This window comes from Rhinichthys klamathensis, unplaced genomic scaffold (genome assembly GCF_029890125.1).
Source record: "Rhinichthys klamathensis goyatoka isolate OS25496 unplaced genomic scaffold, OSU_Roscu_1.1 h1tg000296l_1, whole genome shotgun sequence".
Lineage (NCBI taxonomy): Eukaryota > Metazoa > Chordata > Actinopteri > Cypriniformes > Leuciscidae > Rhinichthys > Rhinichthys klamathensis.
The window spans coordinates 2,481,787-2,501,604 of record NW_026606815.1 but is presented as its reverse complement, the minus strand read 5'-3'; the positions used below and the strand labels follow the sequence as shown (position 1 = coordinate 2,501,604).

The 19,818-nt window shown below is 37.5% G+C and overlaps 2 protein-coding genes across 2 annotated transcripts; both read left to right on the top strand.

Moving 5' to 3' along the window:
- The first annotated feature begins 324 nt into the window (after window positions 1–324).
- LOC130103727 (uncharacterized) lies at window positions 325–3,370 on the top strand. The gene is made up of 8 exons (XM_056270027.1): window positions 325–585; window positions 665–827; window positions 920–1,025; window positions 1,309–1,667; window positions 2,164–2,257; window positions 2,378–2,657; window positions 2,808–3,012; window positions 3,096–3,370. Exons 1-8 carry the CDS (start codon window positions 404–406, stop codon window positions 3,204–3,206), a joined length of 1,500 nt encoding a protein of 499 aa, XP_056126002.1. The 5' UTR covers window positions 325–403; the 3' UTR covers window positions 3,207–3,370.
- Window positions 3,371–5,090: 1,720 nt separating this feature from the next.
- Window positions 5,091–18,348, top strand: mccc2 (methylcrotonyl-CoA carboxylase subunit 2). The gene is made up of 17 exons (XM_056270034.1): window positions 5,091–5,310; window positions 5,739–5,805; window positions 5,939–6,023; window positions 6,133–6,234; window positions 6,972–7,099; window positions 7,212–7,324; window positions 8,500–8,613; window positions 8,697–8,761; window positions 8,848–8,947; window positions 9,040–9,135; window positions 9,220–9,292; window positions 9,385–9,461; window positions 9,837–9,903; window positions 11,013–11,169; window positions 11,305–11,419; window positions 11,598–11,683; window positions 18,105–18,348. Exons 1-17 carry the CDS (start codon window positions 5,173–5,175, stop codon window positions 18,220–18,222), a joined length of 1,701 nt encoding a protein of 566 aa, XP_056126009.1. The 5' UTR covers window positions 5,091–5,172; the 3' UTR covers window positions 18,223–18,348.
- Window positions 18,349–19,818: the final 1,470 nt, after the last annotated feature.

Here is a 19,818-nt window from a genome sequence, read left to right as displayed (position 1 = left end):
ATCTCAGGTTAGTTATGTGAATTAAATGTATTTATTGGTATTGGTTGATACTGTGTTTTTACTTGTACATTCTTGTTTCCACCTACAAAGATTAACTTAATCTTTAAAAACACTCATTTCATTGTTAAACGAAATCCTTTAGTTTTTATACCCTTGATTAATATATGATGATGTCTTCTATTTGAAATCTATTCAACAGATGAGAGAGGATCCAGATACTGCAGACCTGTTATGTGCAGTGTCACAATCATCAAATGTGGGACCATCAATATCACCCAAGAGTAAAAGACACACTCAGGGGAAAGGTGGTGAAAAACTATTAAAACAATGTATCTCAACACACTGCTTAGTTTCTGTAACAATGTGAGGAATTTTCTGCTTTTAAGGCAAGTTGTTGGTAAAGATGACATTTCCCAAAAGGACAGTTGGAGATTCCCCTAAGAGTGGCGAGCAATCACGAACCGTGCCTCCGTCAACCTTAATGCCAAAGCAAGAGGTCGATGCTACTCTAAATTCCCCAGAAACTGAATGCATTTCAGAACCCAAAGTGGAGTCAACACAATGTAGTTTTGAGACTTTTACATGGTATGAGTGACTATTCTCTGATATATACTGAAATTTTAATGAAAATGAAACCACTGATGGTTTGGTCATTCTGTCATAGTTCTGACTTGCTGCCTGTTGGCTCAGAGGACCATGAGGCGGCGTGCGGGGGGGTTTCTCATATGTTGCTCTCTGATATTTTGGTGCCTGTATTGGATGAGTCAGCAGAGCACAACCTTCACAAAGAGGCCTTATCAGTTGGTCTTCAAGAAGATTCAGTCAAAGTATGTTCATGTGTTTTGACAGGTCTTTGGTCGCTGATATAAAATTCTGGAAAAAATTAATTATTTACTGAGCATCTATCTAACTGCCACAGGTTGAGGAGTCAACATATATTGAGAGACCAGCAAATACTGAAACGGATGAGACAACAGCAAGTCAGTCTGTGTCAGTGGAATGGAAAACGCCTTCTTGTAGGAGAAGTAATAATGGACATTTTTGAGTAAAAATAATAATATAATGCAAAATATATTTGTAAGTAATGAGAATCATATCTTACTCCCCTAAAATAGTGGTTAAAGTTAAAAATGTAATAAATTAATAAACATTTTTGCTTTTTCAATGGGAGTGATGAATCCAGAAAAAAAAAAACTCAATCTTGATTTTGTTCATGTTCAAGTTAATGGTGTCTATCAAAATTTGATCAGATGATTTTGATGTATTTGCTTCTAATGCTTTCAATCTATCTTGTATCTATTCCTCAAGGCACACTTCGCCCAAAGCCTAAATTATCAAAAAAGAGAGATGATCCTTTAGAAACCGACCTCTGTCAGCCGGGCTCTACACAGACCTCTTCAGCTACTCCTCAGCAGTCCCTGGACCCTCAAGCAGAGGAATGGTCCCTCAAAAGCAATATGCTGCCCATGGACTCGGATGAGATTGAGAACTGGTGTGAAGGAGTTTCCCACATGTTGCTGTCAGATGCATTTGTGCCTGTTTCTGAAGAGATTGGACAGAATAGCACAGATCTAAAAGTATTTGTCTCAAGCAGTCCTCATGAGGATGAGGAACACGCTCTTAGTCTGCCAAAGAGTGAGGAGACACCCTCTGAGATTTCCGATGAAGTATGCTATTTTAAGAAGCATTTAACTGCAGTTCATTATAATTGTACAATTGTATGGGATAAATCTCATGAAAAGAGCCCAGATCACATTTTACCAAAAAATTCAAAAGATAATTGATTTTTTTCTTTGCATGAAAAGTATACTCTTATTATTTTTTGCAATGATATATTTTTTGCATTTTTATGTAACACGAAAAACGATTTAGATTCAATATAAAAATTATTTAAATTATGGATTTTACGGTACTGCCTTTATTCAAAATGAATTTATTTAAATAATTTACAAAAAATTGGCAATTCAAAAACCTTATATTTGGGGAATAAAATTAACTTAATCATGGGCTTAAAAATGCTAAGGGTCCTGCGAGTAGAATTACATTTTCTTCATGCAAAATAAGTATTTTTGGAGTGAAATGTGACCTGGACAGGCTGTTTTGAGATACACCTATATGAACTTTTAAACACTGTAGATGACAATGCAAAAATCTGTTTTATAGGTACATCAATTAGACACTATTTCTGACCTGCCAAAGATTGATGAGTCAAATGAGAGTCTGCCAGCATCACAAGCAAAAAAATCACCAGCGAGAAGTCAGTCATTCTTCATCATACGCAATATTATTTGTCTTTGTCCTCATTATACTTTGTACTACTAATTTTTCTTTCTAATTAATCAATTTCTCTCACTATTCATTAATCTCTCTCAAACAGGTACATTTCAGATGACACTAAGATCGCCCGAAAGACGCCTTAAAGATCAACCCAATGTGCTAAAGACAGCCCAAGCTGCCCCAACAACACCTCAGCGAGCTCAGACATCAAAAGTGAAGGAGTCCATGAGAACTCCAACAAAGCAACACACAGGAGAGATCTCAGGTGTGTGTAGGGTACAGCTAGAGAAGTTATCTGTAGAGGAAATATGCACTCCCCAAAGTGTCCTGCTACCAAAGCATCACAGCACACCCGTCACTGTGAAATCCATTTTTAGAGGGTAAGAATAATTTCCATTTCGTGCCAATGACTCATAGTATCTTTTATAATCCTTTTCAAATTGTTAAAATCACAATATTTAGTGCTATTCACAGTAAAAACAACTACTCAGTTGCATAGCTAAATTGCAAAAATCTGTTTGTACTCTTAGGAATGAGATGCCCAAGGCATCTCTGGCTTTGCATGGAAGCAGAAGCCCTGGTTTAGAATTGCATGCTGATGAGGAGCCACTCGTGCCTCCAGGATACTCACCAAAGATTGTCCTTCATCGTGTACCAATAACTGATGCGAACACGCTTACCTCGTCCCCAGCTAGAGTGTCCACCACAGCCTCCCGACCACCGGCAGATCATCAGGTACATGCTGTGATTTTTGATAAAATCGTTGTATTATTAAGCCTTAAGTTGTTTTCATTAATATTGCATTCTCTATCGTGCAGTTCTCTCAAAACAGCCCTCCAATCTCCAATTTGGATGCTGATGAGGATCCTGTTCAAGTGTCCCAGTTCTTCCTGGATGACATCTTCACTGAAGTCGTGGATCCGGACTGATTCTTGTTTGAGACGTTTTTCACTGCTGCTATTCCTGTTCATTGCACTGGAGTGAACATGTACAACACTGGTACACTGCTAATTGCAGACCTATTAGAGAATTGTTAGTAATTTTAATAAAATTGTTTAACTTTCACAAAGGAAAAACACATACATATATTATATACATTTGTTATGAGGTATTTGCCATGAGGTTTTTTTGTGATGAGACATGCAGTGATGCAGGTTTAGTCACAGCTCTGTTATTTATTTGTATTTATTTAATGCTGAACATTGCACCACGTTTTTTTTTATCAATGTGGTTTTTACTGACTGCATTTGAGTTTAAAGATCTTGCTTTGGTCAATGCAAATATATTTGTTTTTATGGTAACTGTGTTACTTTTGTTTTCGTTCTGAGAGCAAAACCACTTTTGTGAATTATAATATAATTCTCCAGTGAGAATTTATTTTCAAGAATGTGTAATTAAATATTATCAATTGTCAATTATATTGGCAATTGGTGGCACAGTCTGGAATGGATATTACATCAGTTAAGTATTTATAAATAAGTTAATAAATTGATATTCACTTCAAACCTAAAATGTTTTTTCTTACTCTGGAAATACAGTGCACCTGAATAGGAAAAACGAGGGGGCGGGGAAGTTTAGAACAGATTTTAAATTTCAAGTTTACATTTTTTTTTTCAACATTTTTACAGACACGCAAATGAAGAGGTTGCTGAAAGGAGAGTGCATTTTTTTTTAGCACATGATGAATATGAGTTTTGTAATAAATATATTTTGTTAAAATGGTAGTTACCAAAGTCCTTAAATAGTCTATGTAGTTACTAAATACCAAGTACGTAGGCTAACTCAATTATTGAGATCATAACTTTATATGTAAGCAAGCACATATATGTTGGATTAAATTCTTAATATAAAAAGTAATGTTCAAAATGAAAATGCAGATTTTAAATATTATATCGTAAAAAACAATGTTAACCAGCGAAAATCTGCACAGCGAACGGAAAGCATTCGGAATAGCATATAATGTTACTTCTCTTTGTGTATTTAAAAATAATAATAAATAATACAGAGAATGTATGCTGTTTTTTTTTATTTATTATTATTGCAGAATGTACATAAGACAGGGAACAATCAACAAAGTAAGACACTTTCATTGAGACTAAAGTTTGAATTTGAAAACAAAAAGGAAAGGGAAAAAAGAAAAAGGAGCTGTTTATTTTTATTTTTTTATTTTATTGAACTGTATCAATTTACAAACTCAAATAGGGAACAATAATATGCAGACAAAAAATAACTCCATTCGTATATCTGTGCATATACGCCTATGCTTACATAGGTTCATAGAACAAAAAAAAAAAAAAAAACAATTGCATAATTAGTACAATAAACAAAAGCATAAATCAAACATTTAAGGGGGTTACAAATTGCAAGGAAAAAAATAAATAAATCTTAGACAAAAACAAACAAAAATTAGAAAGAAAGAGACTCGTACATGTTTTTATACAGTTTACAAAGGGACTGATTATCTTTGGATAAGTATTTAATGGATGCTAAATAAATCTTAAATTCATTTTTAAAACAAATAAAAGAGGGTTTACTGTTGTTCCACTTGCTTTTATGAATATGATATTTACCCAAGGAAATAATAACGTTTAACATCAATGACACATTTTTAGAGAGACCGTCTACATATATCAAAACCTGAGATACATTCAGTGAAGGAATATCATTACCAATACTTAGCCAGCTGTAAAGATCCTGCCAGAATTTCAGTGTGAAGGAGCTGTTGTTTATGTTGTTAGCGCTTGTCAATTGAACGGGGTGTTCCTATTCAACCAGTTTTCATTGGCTGTGCTAAGGGGAGGGGAGCAAAGCTTTCAGCGTTAACGTTAACCGTTTGCTTTCAGAGGACGTTGCGTGCTTAGTTCGTCCTTAGACCTGTCAGTTAGAGGATGAATCATGATTCTGCACTATGCTAGACCGGTTGTCTCACTCATTCGGAGCAGGAATGTAAATGTTGCCATTTCCAGGCTATATCATGCGGATAAAGTTGCAACAGTGGGCTCGCAGCCCGACTCACAGTCTACGGTTTTTCAGGTAGGCCACGTATGAAGCCTCGGACTCAAGTTACTGCATCCAGCCGGCAGTGGGGATTCATCTGCGGCGGCAGTTGTGCATGTCCTTGTGCACTTATTCAAAGAGAAAATGACATAGTTCGTATAATACACATACAATAGACGAGTAAACTTGTATTTGCACCTTGCACTAACCGGTCAGATTTTTTACTATGTACTATACTTTATACTTATGTACGTTAAGTTAACTAAGTATGTTTCTGATTTTGATACATATATGATATAGTATGCTAAAATATTTTTATTTTGTCACCACTGTGAACCGTCTGATGATGATGAGTCTGGTGACACTATATTAAACCATACTTAAGATTTCAGTCACGTTCTGATTATTTATATAATAAACTTTGAATATGGTAATTTACCAACTAGAAATCTTTCACATTGTAGGAAAATTATGAGCGAATGCAAGCACTGGTGAGGGAGTTGAAGGACAGAGCAGAGAGGATCAAACTTGGTGAGCAAGTTGAAAGTATTTTTACTTTGATATCACTACACACAGCCTATGAAGCCATTACATAGGGGTAGTTTATGGCAGCTTTAGCACATTTCCTTGCACCAATGTTTACAAAACATTGCCATTTTCAAAGGTGGAGGAGAAAAAGCGAGAAACCTACATACATCCAGAGGAAAGCTCCTGCCCCGGGAACGCATCGACAGACTGTTGGATCCTGGGTAAAAACAAACTCTCTGTTATAAAAAACTACAAAAATGTCATCATTAGAATGTTGTCCATTCAGACTGTTTTCATGTTGAACTTGTTTTTTTGTTTGTCTGAATGCAGATCTCCCTTTCTTGAGTTTTCCCAGTTTGCTGGTTATCAGTTATATGGTAAGGAGGAAGTTCCTGCAGGAGGCATAATCACTGGTATTGGTCGAGTCTCAGGGTGAGGAACATACAATTAAATCAACAGCCCCTTTCACGCATTAAAGCCAGTCAGTCAGTTAGCATTAAATTACCAGATTTACTTTTTCTGGCGAATGCACAAATGTGCTGTTCACACAAATGACTTTGTTACGTTTTTTTTACCATTAGATACCATTTACACATCAGTACCAAAATACCGGTTAACTCTAAACTGTAATGTTTTCTTCATCCGCCTGGATGAGAAGCGCTTTAGTTTCACTTTCTGTCCAATTTGACATCTTACATCTGAGTGACATGCATAGGGGGATGATCACATAGAATGTTTTTTTGCTCTTAAAAACACATGACATATAATAATGTATTTACTAGTTACTAGGCTAATAGTGCACTATAGTAACTGCAGAGCCACAGCGCTGATGAATGGAAAATAATGCAGGGTCTCAAGTGTTATACGCAGCGCAGCGTTCAGACGTCCGTCTAGCGCATGTTTACATAGATGTGCTCATACTGGTAATCCTAATCTTTGTTCAAACACACCATCATACTGGGAATTTACTGGTAATGTTACAGCTTCTCATAGCAGAAAATTGCTAGAACAGATTTATTTGTATTTTTGAAAAGGTCCTGTTCACACACATGATCTCTAAATGGTAATTTACCAGTAAAGACTGCATGTGGGAAAGGGGCTAGTATGCATGCATTGATAATGCTGTGCAAGAGTTAATGGTTTATACATCCTGCCTGTGTACCTCACAGGGTGGAGTGTATTATAGTTGCGAATGATGCTACTGTCAAAGGTGGAACCTATTATCCGGTTACTGTGAAGAAGCACCTGCGTGCCCAAGAGATTGCACAGCAAAACCATCTACCATGCATATACCTGGGTGAGTTCTTTCAGAGGTTTCAAATTCTGTACAGAACAACATTTTTATATGAATGCTTTCATTTTTTATGTTAGGTGTTGAGATTTACTCAGTCTGATCTGTTTTTCTATAGTGGATTCTGGAGGAGCCAATTTACCCAGACAGGCCGATGTGTTCCCAGACAGAGATCACTTTGGACGCATCTTCTTCAACCAGGCCCGCCTTTCCTCGGAGGGAACTGCACAGGTCTTTTTTATGTGAAATTTCTATTTACATATTAGCCTGTGGTAGTCAACCCTCAGTAACTATTGTTTTTTATGGATCTTCTGGAATCAGTAGTTGAATTTAATATATCAACGATATCAGTTTCTGTTTAAGAGTCATGAAACCCCCTGTTTCAGCAGCAGTTAGTTCTCACCACAGTTTAAAAAAAATTCTACAAAAGTGGGTGTGGTTACGCTGTGGAGTGGAAGGGAAAGAGGGGAGACAGTATTATTTCACTCTCATTAAAAGCATCACAGCTTCCCACAAATGCACGCTGCAAAGTACCATTACATGCAACAAAATATACACATGGTTTTGTAAGCCCACCGTAAATTACACCAATATATACATATTCTGTGACAGCTAAAATTGAATGCACAAATAAATGCACAGCCATTCGCATTTGTTATCTGCATTGAAAATGTATATATATATATAGCAGCATTTTTATAAGCCGTTTGATTGGTTAAAGGAACATTTTTTCAAAGATTCAGGGTCTATTGAAAAGAACTTACCCAGAAACTCTTGCAAAGCGAAAACAAACACTTGTTTTTGATCCATCAATGCATCTCTCACTTACTCTATGCGATCATCTCACTGTTTGAAGTGCATGTCATAGGAAATCAACGCGTCTTGAATAATTAAGCAAGGCGTCTTCTCATAGAATAAGGACGTGCAGTCTCATGAATAATTATGAGACACCGATGACAATGTACACGAAGACTAATTTAAACCCGGAAGCTGAAAATAGCGCAAAAAGGTTTAAAAAATAACTAGTTTTCTTCTATAATCAAAACTAATGGATTGTAGCATTGACTTCTATGATGTTCAACACGCATTACTGCTAAAAATTTGGTTTAGTGTTTCATGACCCTTTAATAAAGAAGTTTAAAAAAAAAAACAGCGTTGTCATAATTGCAGAAAAAAAGTTTCCTTTTGCTTAACTGTATATATAACAATGTGACGCTTTTAAAAACAAAAAGGCTGAGAAACATTGATACTTATAAGCCATTTGCATTTGTGTATATATAACCATAAGCGAATATAAAATGTTGTTTGGTAACTGACATGTCATATGGCAGTTTGCTGCTTTCATACGTCTATCTCAATGGGAGCTGATGCATCGTGATACATCAATTTTACCTGTTATCTTTCAGATTGCTGTTGTGATGGGCTCCTGTACCGCAGGCGGCGCCTATGTGCCTGCGATGGCTGATGAGAGCATCATAGTGCGCAAACAAGGGACCATTTTTCTGGGTGGACCACCACTGGTATGTGTTAATGTCCCAAGGAGTGCAATATGACTGGCTGCTAATGTTTAGCAATGGTAAAAGTCCATCTTTGTATTTAACAGGTAAAAGCTGCTACAGGTGAAGAGGTGTCTGCTGAAGACCTGGGAGGTGCAGACCTTCACTGCAGGTTAGAGAAACACTTGTATTTTCACATAAACACTTCTTTTGAGCTTGATTGGCCTTATGGGTTTTTCAACATTTGTGTCTCTTCAGAAAGTCAGGTGTAACTGATCATTATGCCCTGGATGATAATCATGCCCTTCATCTTGCTCGAAAAGCCATACGGAGCTTGAACTACAAGAAGAATCTTGATGTGAGGACACAACTGCACTCCTGATAGATGTTAAATCTGTCAGATTTTTTTATGACTTGATGCTGATCTTGAACTTGCCCACTGTTCATAAGGTCACTGTGGAACCTCCTGAGGCTCCTCTGTTTCCTGCCGATGAGCTATATGGTATTGTGGGGGACAACCTCAAACGCAACTTTGATATTCGAGAGGTATTGGTCACTTTATCACTGGAATACAAGCCTATTAAAATGTTGCCTCAATAGATAAAACTTAAAGGCAATAATGAATTTCAGGTTATCGCTCGTATTGTTGATGGCAGTAAATTTGATGAATTCAAGGCATTCTATGGAGACACACTAATCACAGGTGGATGTTTTTTTCATTAATCATCTTTGTTTTTGAATTTCGGCATTGATTTCTTACTTCCTTTGTACTGGATTTCTTCATTTGCTTTTTAGGTTTTGCACGGATATTTGGCTACCCTGTGGGAATTATTGGCAATAATGGTGTGCTGTTCTCAGAATCTGCAAAGAAGGTGTGCATCTCCTGATCATTGTTCTGACTTTTCATGCATAAAGTTCATGAGAATAATGTATTTTGCACTATAGACTGTGCACAATCACTTCCGCATTTAACCTCAGTGGCCAACGCAACTTCCGGTGCAGCGCACTGTGTATGGAAATTGAGAAAAAATCTATAGTTAAATAGTTCACATAAAAATGAAAATTCATCATTTACTCAGCCTATTGAATCATGCATGTTTTTTTTCTGTGGAAGCCCAAGTAGCAGCATCTTCTAGGTTGCTCTATTTTCCATACAATGAAAGTGGATAGACTATATATTTCAAAATGATTACTAGAAATTTCTGGAAACATGTTTTCAGAAATTATTATTATTTTTTTTTTAATAGGCAACTCATTTCATTGAGCTTTGCTGTCAGAGAAACATTCCACTCCTCTTTCTTCAAAATATTACAGGTCAGTTGTATGCATACTTCATCTGAATATAAAATTGAATGTTACAAAACAGTGCTCTGATTCTGAACGAGTCAGCATAGAAACATATTAGGGATGCAACAAAATGCAAATTCTTGAGAATATAATGAATAAAAACCGAATAAAAATAAAAATTGAATAGAATAAAAAAATTCACCATTGCATAAATTAAATAGTCAAAATGTGATTTTTACTATTTTGTCTTGCTTTTCAAAGAAAAAATAAATTACAAAACTACTATTTAAAAATATTTATTTAACATTGAAAATTTACAATTTAACATGTAAACATTTATTTAACTTCTTTTGTTGCTTGATTAACATTGACAGACAGGTATTTAAGGCTGCTGTCACTTTAAGACCGAATGCTTGGATCTACCAGTAATACAGTATACTGACACACATCCCTTTTTCACAGAGAGGTTAAGCCATAACCAACTGTATTTACGTAAGATACTACATGATAGGCATTTTGACAACTGTCTGTATTTGACCATTCAGGCGCAAAGAGAAGTAAATTCGGAATCGCGCACTGTCTGAGAGAGCGCTTTTGGTGCGCGATACCACAATGAGTTCTTTTTTCACAACTTACTGCGCATAATAATTTGATAAACTCTTTTTGAAGATCCTCGTTAAATGTACACGCATTTCTTTGACATCTTCGCGTCTGACTTGATCTCCGCGCTGACTTGAATTAAACTTGGAGTGCTGTAAGTTTTTGCAGATGCACCCCTCTAGACAATTCAGCAGAACAGTGTCTGCAAACGGCAATTTTTGCGTCTTTCTCGGACACTTTAAAATGCTTCCACACTGATGACATGTTTCCTGCATTCATAAAGCGTGGGCGCCTCAGGCTCCCACTCTATGCTGGTTTCCATTTGATCACGTCATCAAAAATGCCATTTTTCGTTTAAATTGATTCGGCCTTTTCACTTATTCGGTCGAACATCGAAAGTGCTTTTTTTTTTTGTGCTATTTTCGGCCGAATAATTTCGGTTGCCGAACATTAGGTGCATCCCTAAAACATATGTATGCCTTGTGAAATTGCTACTGCCATACACTCATGATGTACTCTGTTACTCTTTATATCAGGCTTCATGGTTGGCAGGGAGTATGAAGCTGGAGGTATTGCTAAAGATGGAGCTAAAATGGTGACCGCTGTAGCCTGTGCCAATGTGCCTAAGATTACCGTCATCATCGGAGGATCGTATGGTGCGGGAAACTATGGCATGTGTGGCAGAGCCTATAGGTAAGCGTTATTAATAGCGAACATTATTTCCTACACTTCCCTGCTCAAAGGTACAGCACTAAAAACATGCTCAAGGCACCCAGTTGACGTCAGAATGTCTCATTTGTTAGATTTGACCCTATGTGTACCTTGCAGCCCCAGGTTCCTGTACTTGTGGCCTAATTCCCGTATCTCTGTGATGGGAGGAGAGCAGGCAGCCACTGTGCTGGCAACCATAACTAAGGATCAAAGAGCCAGGGAAGGAAAAGAGGTAAGAAACAAACAGAGCAAATTTACTTAATTTCATCTTTTATCAATCTTGATACATCTAGGGCTTGTTTTCTTTCTTTTACGGTTTATTTTTTAGAGAGTTCAAAAAAAAAAGTTTGTTTCTGAGAAAGGCATATAGATTATGTATCTCAAGTAAATGATCTTTGTTTATTTTCCAGTTTACCCCAGAGCAGGAAGCTGCAATGAAAGAGCCAATTATCAAACGCTTTGAGGAGGAGGGAAACCCATATTATTCCAGTGCCAGGTAACTAGATAGACATGTAGATATGCATGTTTTAATTGCCAGGGATGCAAACTTGTCATCTTTCAGCTAGGGATGTTAACCGATGACCGTTTAACCGATGGTTGACCGTATCAACGTTAACCGATCAAAGTTCTCGGTAGTCGGTTAAAAAAAAAAAAGTGATCTCTAAATTAGGCTATTATAGACAGTAGACTAAACGCTACTACTATCTCATTCCAAGATATTTTTGTGTGAAGTGAACAAATCCCTCACACTCAATTTTTCATAACTCGCCTGTTTGTACTTAATAAACCAATAAAAAACATTTGGCGCGAGGTCACAGCTTTTGGGTTCGCGCGCTCACAAGGTTTGCGAAAAGTAAAGCCTACAGGCTAAAACACTCGAGGTTAGAGCCAGGGCAGACGACAGGATGAAGCGTGCAAAGAAAAGTAGTGTGTGGGACCATTTCACCAAAAAAAAACATGACATAGTTGTAAGTTGCAACTTGTGTGATACAGTGCTTACAGTCACATCATCTATGATGTATCATCTGAAAACGCGACACCCGCAAGCCCATGTCTGTCTGTGTGTTTGCATTTTGATTATTTCGAGAACGTTTATCCAATCGACTTCACAAGGGAGTGCAGTGTCGCATTTGGTGCAATAGATAGACACGCGAGACTCGGCACGTTCAGAATTAATACACTTTTTATAAACTACAGAACAGCTTGCGCTAGGGATGGGCGATATGGACTTAAAAATATATCACGATATTTTCTAACGATATGATATCGTTATCATTTATTGCGATAACGATATCAATGACGATATAAATACAATACCATATTCACCACTGTTTTTGGCTACAAGTGATAGCTGCATGCAAAGTAAAATGTAGCCTACACCAAATAGGCTCCTATAAAATACCAATTACCGTACATAAAATAATAATTAAAAAAAACAGTAAAACAGTAAACACCATCCCTTGCAGAAATGGAAAAGTTGCATACGTTTCTTCTGTAAAAGTGCAGATAATGTTTAAATAGTGCAACTATACTGAAAAACATCACACAGTAATAATTCAAATCATTTACAAGTTTGAAATATAAAAAATCTAACAACGAATAGTTATACTAATACTACTACGAATTCTGATACTAATAACAATATAAACCACACTAAGGATTGATGAGCTGCTAGGTTCATGAATATCATCACGTCTGCGTTTGCGCATTAGTTTCTGCTTGCTCAAAGCTGAATAATTCCAAATGAACTCCATTATTTTTACAGGAAAATACAACAAATAATATAATTTACATGTAGACGTCATGTACACTTCAATTCTGCGTGGTATGTAAGACTCTCTCTCTCTCATCGAGTGCGTGAGAAACACGGAGCGCTCTCAGCAGTGACAGCACGTCATGCGCCTCAGTGTTTACTGCGCGTCAAATACACTGTGTATTCATTGAGATGAACTGATATAGTGGGCTTTACGGATCACTTGACGGAGAGCGACACTCAAGCGCTCAGTCAGTGTTCGGCGAGATGGGCGGATGAAAATCTGTGTGTACCAGTTCCAGATTGTAGAGGTAGTTACTCGTTTAGCGATAAACTTCACCTCAGCTTCACGTCCGCCTTCCGCCATGCGCGTGAGCTGCGAATGCGTCCCGTCATAGGCTTTATCGTTATTATCGCGGGAAGACTAATTCTTATCGTGAGGAAAAATTTTAACGATATATCGCAAACGATAATATATCGCCCATCCCTAGCTTGCGCGCGGGAAGCGGCGCGCCTCGCGGGTAGGGCTTATATGCTCCGATAACGGACACTGCACTAGTGATATAAAACATGTGTCAACAGTTCTCTATAAAACATGTGTTTTATATCACTATAATGCGTTCTCGTAGCGTATAAGCCCTGCCCGCGAGGCGCGCCGCTTCCCGCTCGCACGCTGTTCTGGTGCAGGTCTGTTAACTTAAGCAATAGGCTACTTTTAATAAAGTAGTCTAATATTTTTTCTGACTAACAAATTACTGTCGCAGTAAAGGGTAGATTTAAATAAATAAAACGAAATTTCAATAAATAAAAACGAAATTTCAATAAAGAAAAACAATTTCATGAAAGAAAAACGAAATTTCAATAAAGAAAAACCATTGTGTTATGTTTTAATAATTAGGCGGTGGCCTAACACCTGTCTGTGAGCTATTTGTTGGCTATACAGTAGAGTAGGCTATTCTCATTCATAGATTAAAATAATTTTTCGTTTTAATGTTATTATTAAGAATAGCTGTAGGCCATGTTGGCCATTGTCTGTTATGGTTTATGAGATGTTGTCCTTAACAGAAGTTGACACTTGTCTTTTTGAAGAATAAAAATAAAAATATTAATTATACAAAAGAGTTGTGTCCATTATTAGAAGGCACACAGTGAGTTATACCTACCTTGGCCGGTGCGTCTTTTTACGCATTCTGAAGGTGCTTGTTTTATCCATTGGGTTTATCGTGTTGCTACCGTCGTATCGTGTTGTTTATCGTTAAATGGCTGCTACCGTAAAACTTAAAATAATAGCCGAGTCCCAAATAGACGCCTGTCTCTTTTACACGCCTGGTGTGGCTGCAGGTTTGGGTAAATAAAGGCCGGTCTCAAATAGAGGCCGGGTCTGTTTTTTAGTTTCGGGTTGTATTTAATCCTCTAAAACCGCCAGATCGCCCGCTTTTTGGCGGCCGCCAAAGCACATTTTTGTCCCTCCAAAGCCTTTTTTTGATCGATGAGTGATGTAGAATAGAATGACTGCTGCGCATGACAGGCGCGTTACGAGCAGAGAGAGAGAGAGAGAGAGCGCCCCGGCCGCGCGCGCGCACTCTCACGTCTTCAAACAACACGAGCGCTGTCTTGCTCTCTCTCCCTCGCGCATATTAATCAAAATCAATTGACGCGATAGTAAAAGGTCGGAAGACCGCAGTTTCACGTGGAGCATTTGGAGATTTTTAGAGATTAGAGACAGGCCTATACACTGAATGAACAACATCTCAACACTAAATTATAAAGGCCTGTCTCATATAGTCTCATATTTGAAGTTTTACGGTATTTCGTAGCATATTTTAAACTAATCGGTTAACCGGTTTCAACCGGTTAATGAGGCTCGGTGGTCGGTCAAGAAATTTTTTAGTTTTCGCCATCCCTACTTTCAGCGAAATTCTGCGTTTTGAATCCAAAATAGGTAATTTGTGTGATTCGTATGGATCCGATGTAGTCACAATGTAAACAAGAGATTCATTGTACAGTGTGTAGTAGGGCTGCACAATTAATCGCAATGAAACCGCACCCGATTTGGCAAAGGCTGCGATTATTTTATGCGCAGCTTGTCAGTGCAGAACTGCTGATCTGTAGTAAATGCTGCTCCATCTGAACGCCAGTGCGTCTCACGCTAACACGCCAAATATGCCCTGCCGCAGAAGTACGATAACGCACATCATTCCAGCAAATCCCTATCGGGCATCATCGCTGTAGCTGAATAAACAGAAGATTGAAACGCTTTGATTAAACATGACTTATAAACACACAACTGCCTTATTCTGTGTAAGAAGCCACATCAAACAGAAGGATGCTAAACTGTTGTGAGTTTGGAGTAAAAGCATGTTAATAAATGTCTTTTGTTGGACGAGGCTCATAAATGCTTCTCATGTTTGGAAAGATGTTTAACGCGTGTTGCTTTTTCAAATGCACGTTATAAGTGACTCAAACTCACAGTGCTTTCAGATGGAGCAGAGTTTAGAGAGCCGTACATAAATGACAAGCTGCACATAACAAATAAACGCAGCATTTGCGATTTCAAAACCGCTATATGCCAACTCAATTTAAGTGCGATTACATGGAAATTGCGATTAATTGTGCAGCCCTAATGTGTAGTTAGATTCATTGATTATAACAGTTTTCATGCGAGTGAGATCAGTCAGTCGTGCTATAAAGGTAGGGATGCAGCGATTACCGGATTTCACAATTAACCGCGCTTTAAAACGTCACGGTTAATTAATCGTAAAGACTATGCTACACCGAGTGTTCTGCACGGAACGGAACTTTTGCAACGAACACAAAACGAAAACAAAGTTACACCAGCGGTGCACCAGCTTAAAGTGCCGTGCTCGTCAACCACTATGGCAGAGGGACTAAGCAGCGACGCTCTATTTCCACCGGAAAAAAACGCCTTAAGGGCCTGTTCACAGATCGCGTCTTTTGCGCGCTCAAGTTCATTTCAAATGTAGGCGCGCGGTAATGGAAGCTCGTTTTTTCCAAGCGCGTCCGCGCTGCATCGAGATAAAAACATCTCAACTTTTCAGAATGCCGCAAGCGTACCGTAGGTCAAGTGACAAGAACCAACAGAGCAACGACAAACGCCTCCGGAGCGCAACCGCCCTAGCGCTTTGGAAAAAGGAGAACGCGGCGTGCAACTTTCAGCTTTCAGTGCAACGTAAAAAAAAAAAAAACAGCCGAATGTTTTGGTTACGCAAGTCTGTGGAAAACAGTGAACATTTAACTTAATATCCTATTGCTTTCTCCTGTCTGTGTTGAGTAAATGTTAGGCTTTGTAGTTTTAATATGCCCGGTGTAAAACACTAACTAACATAAGATCAGGGCCGTGTAGACTTCTAGGACTACCAATTAACTGCATTTCAGTTATTAATAACACTGCATGAGAGATGTTCTCAGTTTCTTTCTATAATTTTTACTTAAACTTCAAACAAACAAACAAACAAACCAAAATAATGAGATTATAATAGGCTAGATGATTTTCTAAAGGCACATGTAAAATTTGGATTAATAATTAAAAAAGTATTTAAATAAGTACAATAATATTGGTGGATAACATTTGGACTATATTTGTTTTCTTTTAAAAGAAATACATAGGCCTAGTTAATATTTAGCTTGCATTTAATTCAATAGAGCCAAATACTTGTTTATTCTTATTTTCATTGGGATTTATTATCCCTTTATAGTATTATTTATGTTTTTATGTCAAATACCAACAAGATATTGTTTTCAAGTTTTCTACCTCGGGTTGAAAATAAATTTAGAACAAACTAAACGCTTAATAATTTTGTGATCTATTTTAATCAAAGAGCCCTGCAGCCTTTGACTTAATTTGTTATTTTTAAAAGAAAAATTATGGATGTTTATAAAGCACTTCTCTTTAATTCCAAAGGAAGAGATTGATTATTGTTTGTCATTTTCTAATTTTGTACTGTGTTGTGGCAGCAATAAATAACACATTAAAATCTAGTGTTGAGTGTTCATGTGATATTATACATTAGTAGTGTTGTGAAATTAATTGATGCATAATAATCGTGATAATCGTTAAATCGTGATTATTTCTCAGACAATAATCGTACTTACAAAATCTGTAATCGTTGCATCCCTATATAAAGGGAGCACTTTTTGGTTGCTTTCTGTATATAATCCATTCACAATTTGAGGAAAAATGATGTTTGTCATGCTTCCAAAAGGACCAACGTCCACGTATACTGCAAAGTTTCAGGAGTGACAAACACAATTGTGCAAGTGAATCCATTTAATTATTCTGCTAAGATTGACAGTGATAACTGAAGACGGGGCAAAATATCCGACAAGCCAATGTCAAAGCACTAATGTGCATTAAGAGTTGTAGTGTAAATGCAGACTAATGGACCTGCAACTCCAACATAGACAGGAATAAGAAACCTAAGTCTGTGTTCGCTGAATACGTTCAGCAGCTTCTACAGTTAAAGATAAAAAAATCCTAAAGCACTCTTTTTCATTTGTCCTTTTTAAAGGTGCTGTATGTGACTTTTTTTACTCTACTAAAGCATAAAAATACCATAATATGTTTGCAGATATTTAGGAAACATGCTAAGTTGAAAAACACTTCTACAGCCAGTTATTTTACTTATTATTTTAGTTGTCAGTCAGTTTTTGTTTTGGTCTCTGTGATTTTGCCCACTGACAGTTCACCCAATTGTATTTCGACACCCCAGGATGCCAGTTGACAGGAAACACAGCGTATTGCAGCCTTGGAAACGAGCAAACAAACTGGGTCAGAGATTGCAGATTCCACACAACCTAAAAAGCCTTAATATCCATCTAAAAATCTCTATGAACGAGAGCATATCAAAACGCAGATAAATCAACTCATTAACTTAGTCTGCAAGTCTCCTCGGCTTTCGTTGTCAATTGCGCTCGTTCCTGTTGTAAATGGTTAACTTTTTTTGTCACCTTTTAAGCAATTTAATGTTGAATAAAAGTATCTATTTCTTTATAAAAAAAATATATATCTAACTGGTCCCAAAATTGTAATGGTAGAGTGTGTATCATTGCCAGACAACAAGGGCATATTCATATATTTTTTTTACTACTACTCCCTGTGCCATGTCTATTTTTAACTTTTGTTGCACTTCCTCTATCTATCTAGATTGTGGGATGATGGAATCATTGACCCTGCCGACACTCGCCTTGTCCTGGGCTTGAGTCTGAGTGCTGCTCTCAACGCCCCCACACAAAAAACTCGCTTTGGTGTCTTCAGAATGTAAATCTGGTTTTGTAAAGATTAGACATTTAGAATTAAATCAATTTCCTCTGTCTTTTGGGCAGTACACACTAACTTTATAAACTTTTGTCTTTGTATGTTTGACAACAGTAAAATCTGTAAAGCCAACAATTGAGTGTTGTGTATTGTATGCTCTAAGATTTTCTTGTTGTTTTGTACTCTTGATATGTAGGACAGTACATCACATAATACTGGCTGGTGTAAGAACAGAAAAGTAAGCAAATGTTCTGTATGGTTTTAAGGTAGAGACATTAAAGGAGAACTCCGGCGCAAAATGAACCTTTGGTCTAATAAAACATTGGTACCTAGTCAACCGTTCTCTGAGATTTGTTTTCATGATAATCGAATGTAAAGAGTTTTATCTCTAAAAACTGTTTAGCGTATAACGCTAGTAATGGGGGCATCTATTAAGTAAAAAGAAATCACTAGTTTATACCACTAACAAGACTCAAAATAGCCCCACACTAACACAGTAACATAATGAGGGTCCCTACATGCAAAACGAAGCATTGAGAACTTTGTAAGTGTACAGACCGTTTAATAAGAAGATATTTTATGAAGACAGTCCACTTCGTGTATACAGACAGGAGCCATCTTTGGAAAACAGTCTCGACTAATCAAACCACGAACGCCATTCAAACAGTTCAGAAGTTCACTGAACTTCATACAGTTCAGCTCACTTAGCACGTCGTTCGTGGTTTGACTACAGGTCCTTCTAAAAAAATTAGCATATTGTGATTAAGTTCATTATTTTCCATAATGTAATCGTACAAATTAAACTTTCATATATTTTAGATTCATTGCACACCAACTGAAATATTTCAGGTCTTTTATTGTTTTAATACTGATGATTTTGGCATACAGCTCATGAAAACCCAAAATTCCTGTCTCAAAAAATTAGCATATTTCATCCGACCAATAAAAGAAGTGTTTTTAATACAAAAAAAAAGTCAACCTTCAAATAATTATGTTCAGTTATGCACTCAATAGTCAATACTTGGTCGGGAATCCTTTTGCAGAAATAACTGCTTCAATGCGGCGTGGCATGGAGGCAATCAGCCTGTGGCACTGCTGAGGTGTTATGGAGGCCCAGGATGCTTCGATAGCGGCCTTAAGCTCATCCAGAGTGTTGGGTCTTGCGTCTCTCAACTTTCTCTTCACAATATCCCACAGATTCTCTATGGGGTTCAGGTCAGGAGAGCTGGCAGGCCAATTGAGCACAGTAATACCATGGTCAGTAAACCATTTACCAGTGGTTTTGGCACTGTGAGCAGGTGCCAGGTCGTGCTGAAAAATGAAATCTTCATCTCCATAAAGCTTTTCAGCAGATGGAAGCATGAAGTGCTCCAAAATCTCCTGATAGCTAGCTGCATTGACCCTGCCTTTGATAAAACAGTGGACCAACACCAGCAGCTGACATGGCACCCCAGACCATCACTGACTGTGGGTACTTGACACTGGACTTCAGGCATTTTGGCATTTCCTTCTCCCCAGTCTTCCTCCAGACTCTGGCACCTTGATTTCCGAATGACATGCAAAACTGAGCAACAGTCCAGTGCTGCTTCTCTGTAGCCCAGGT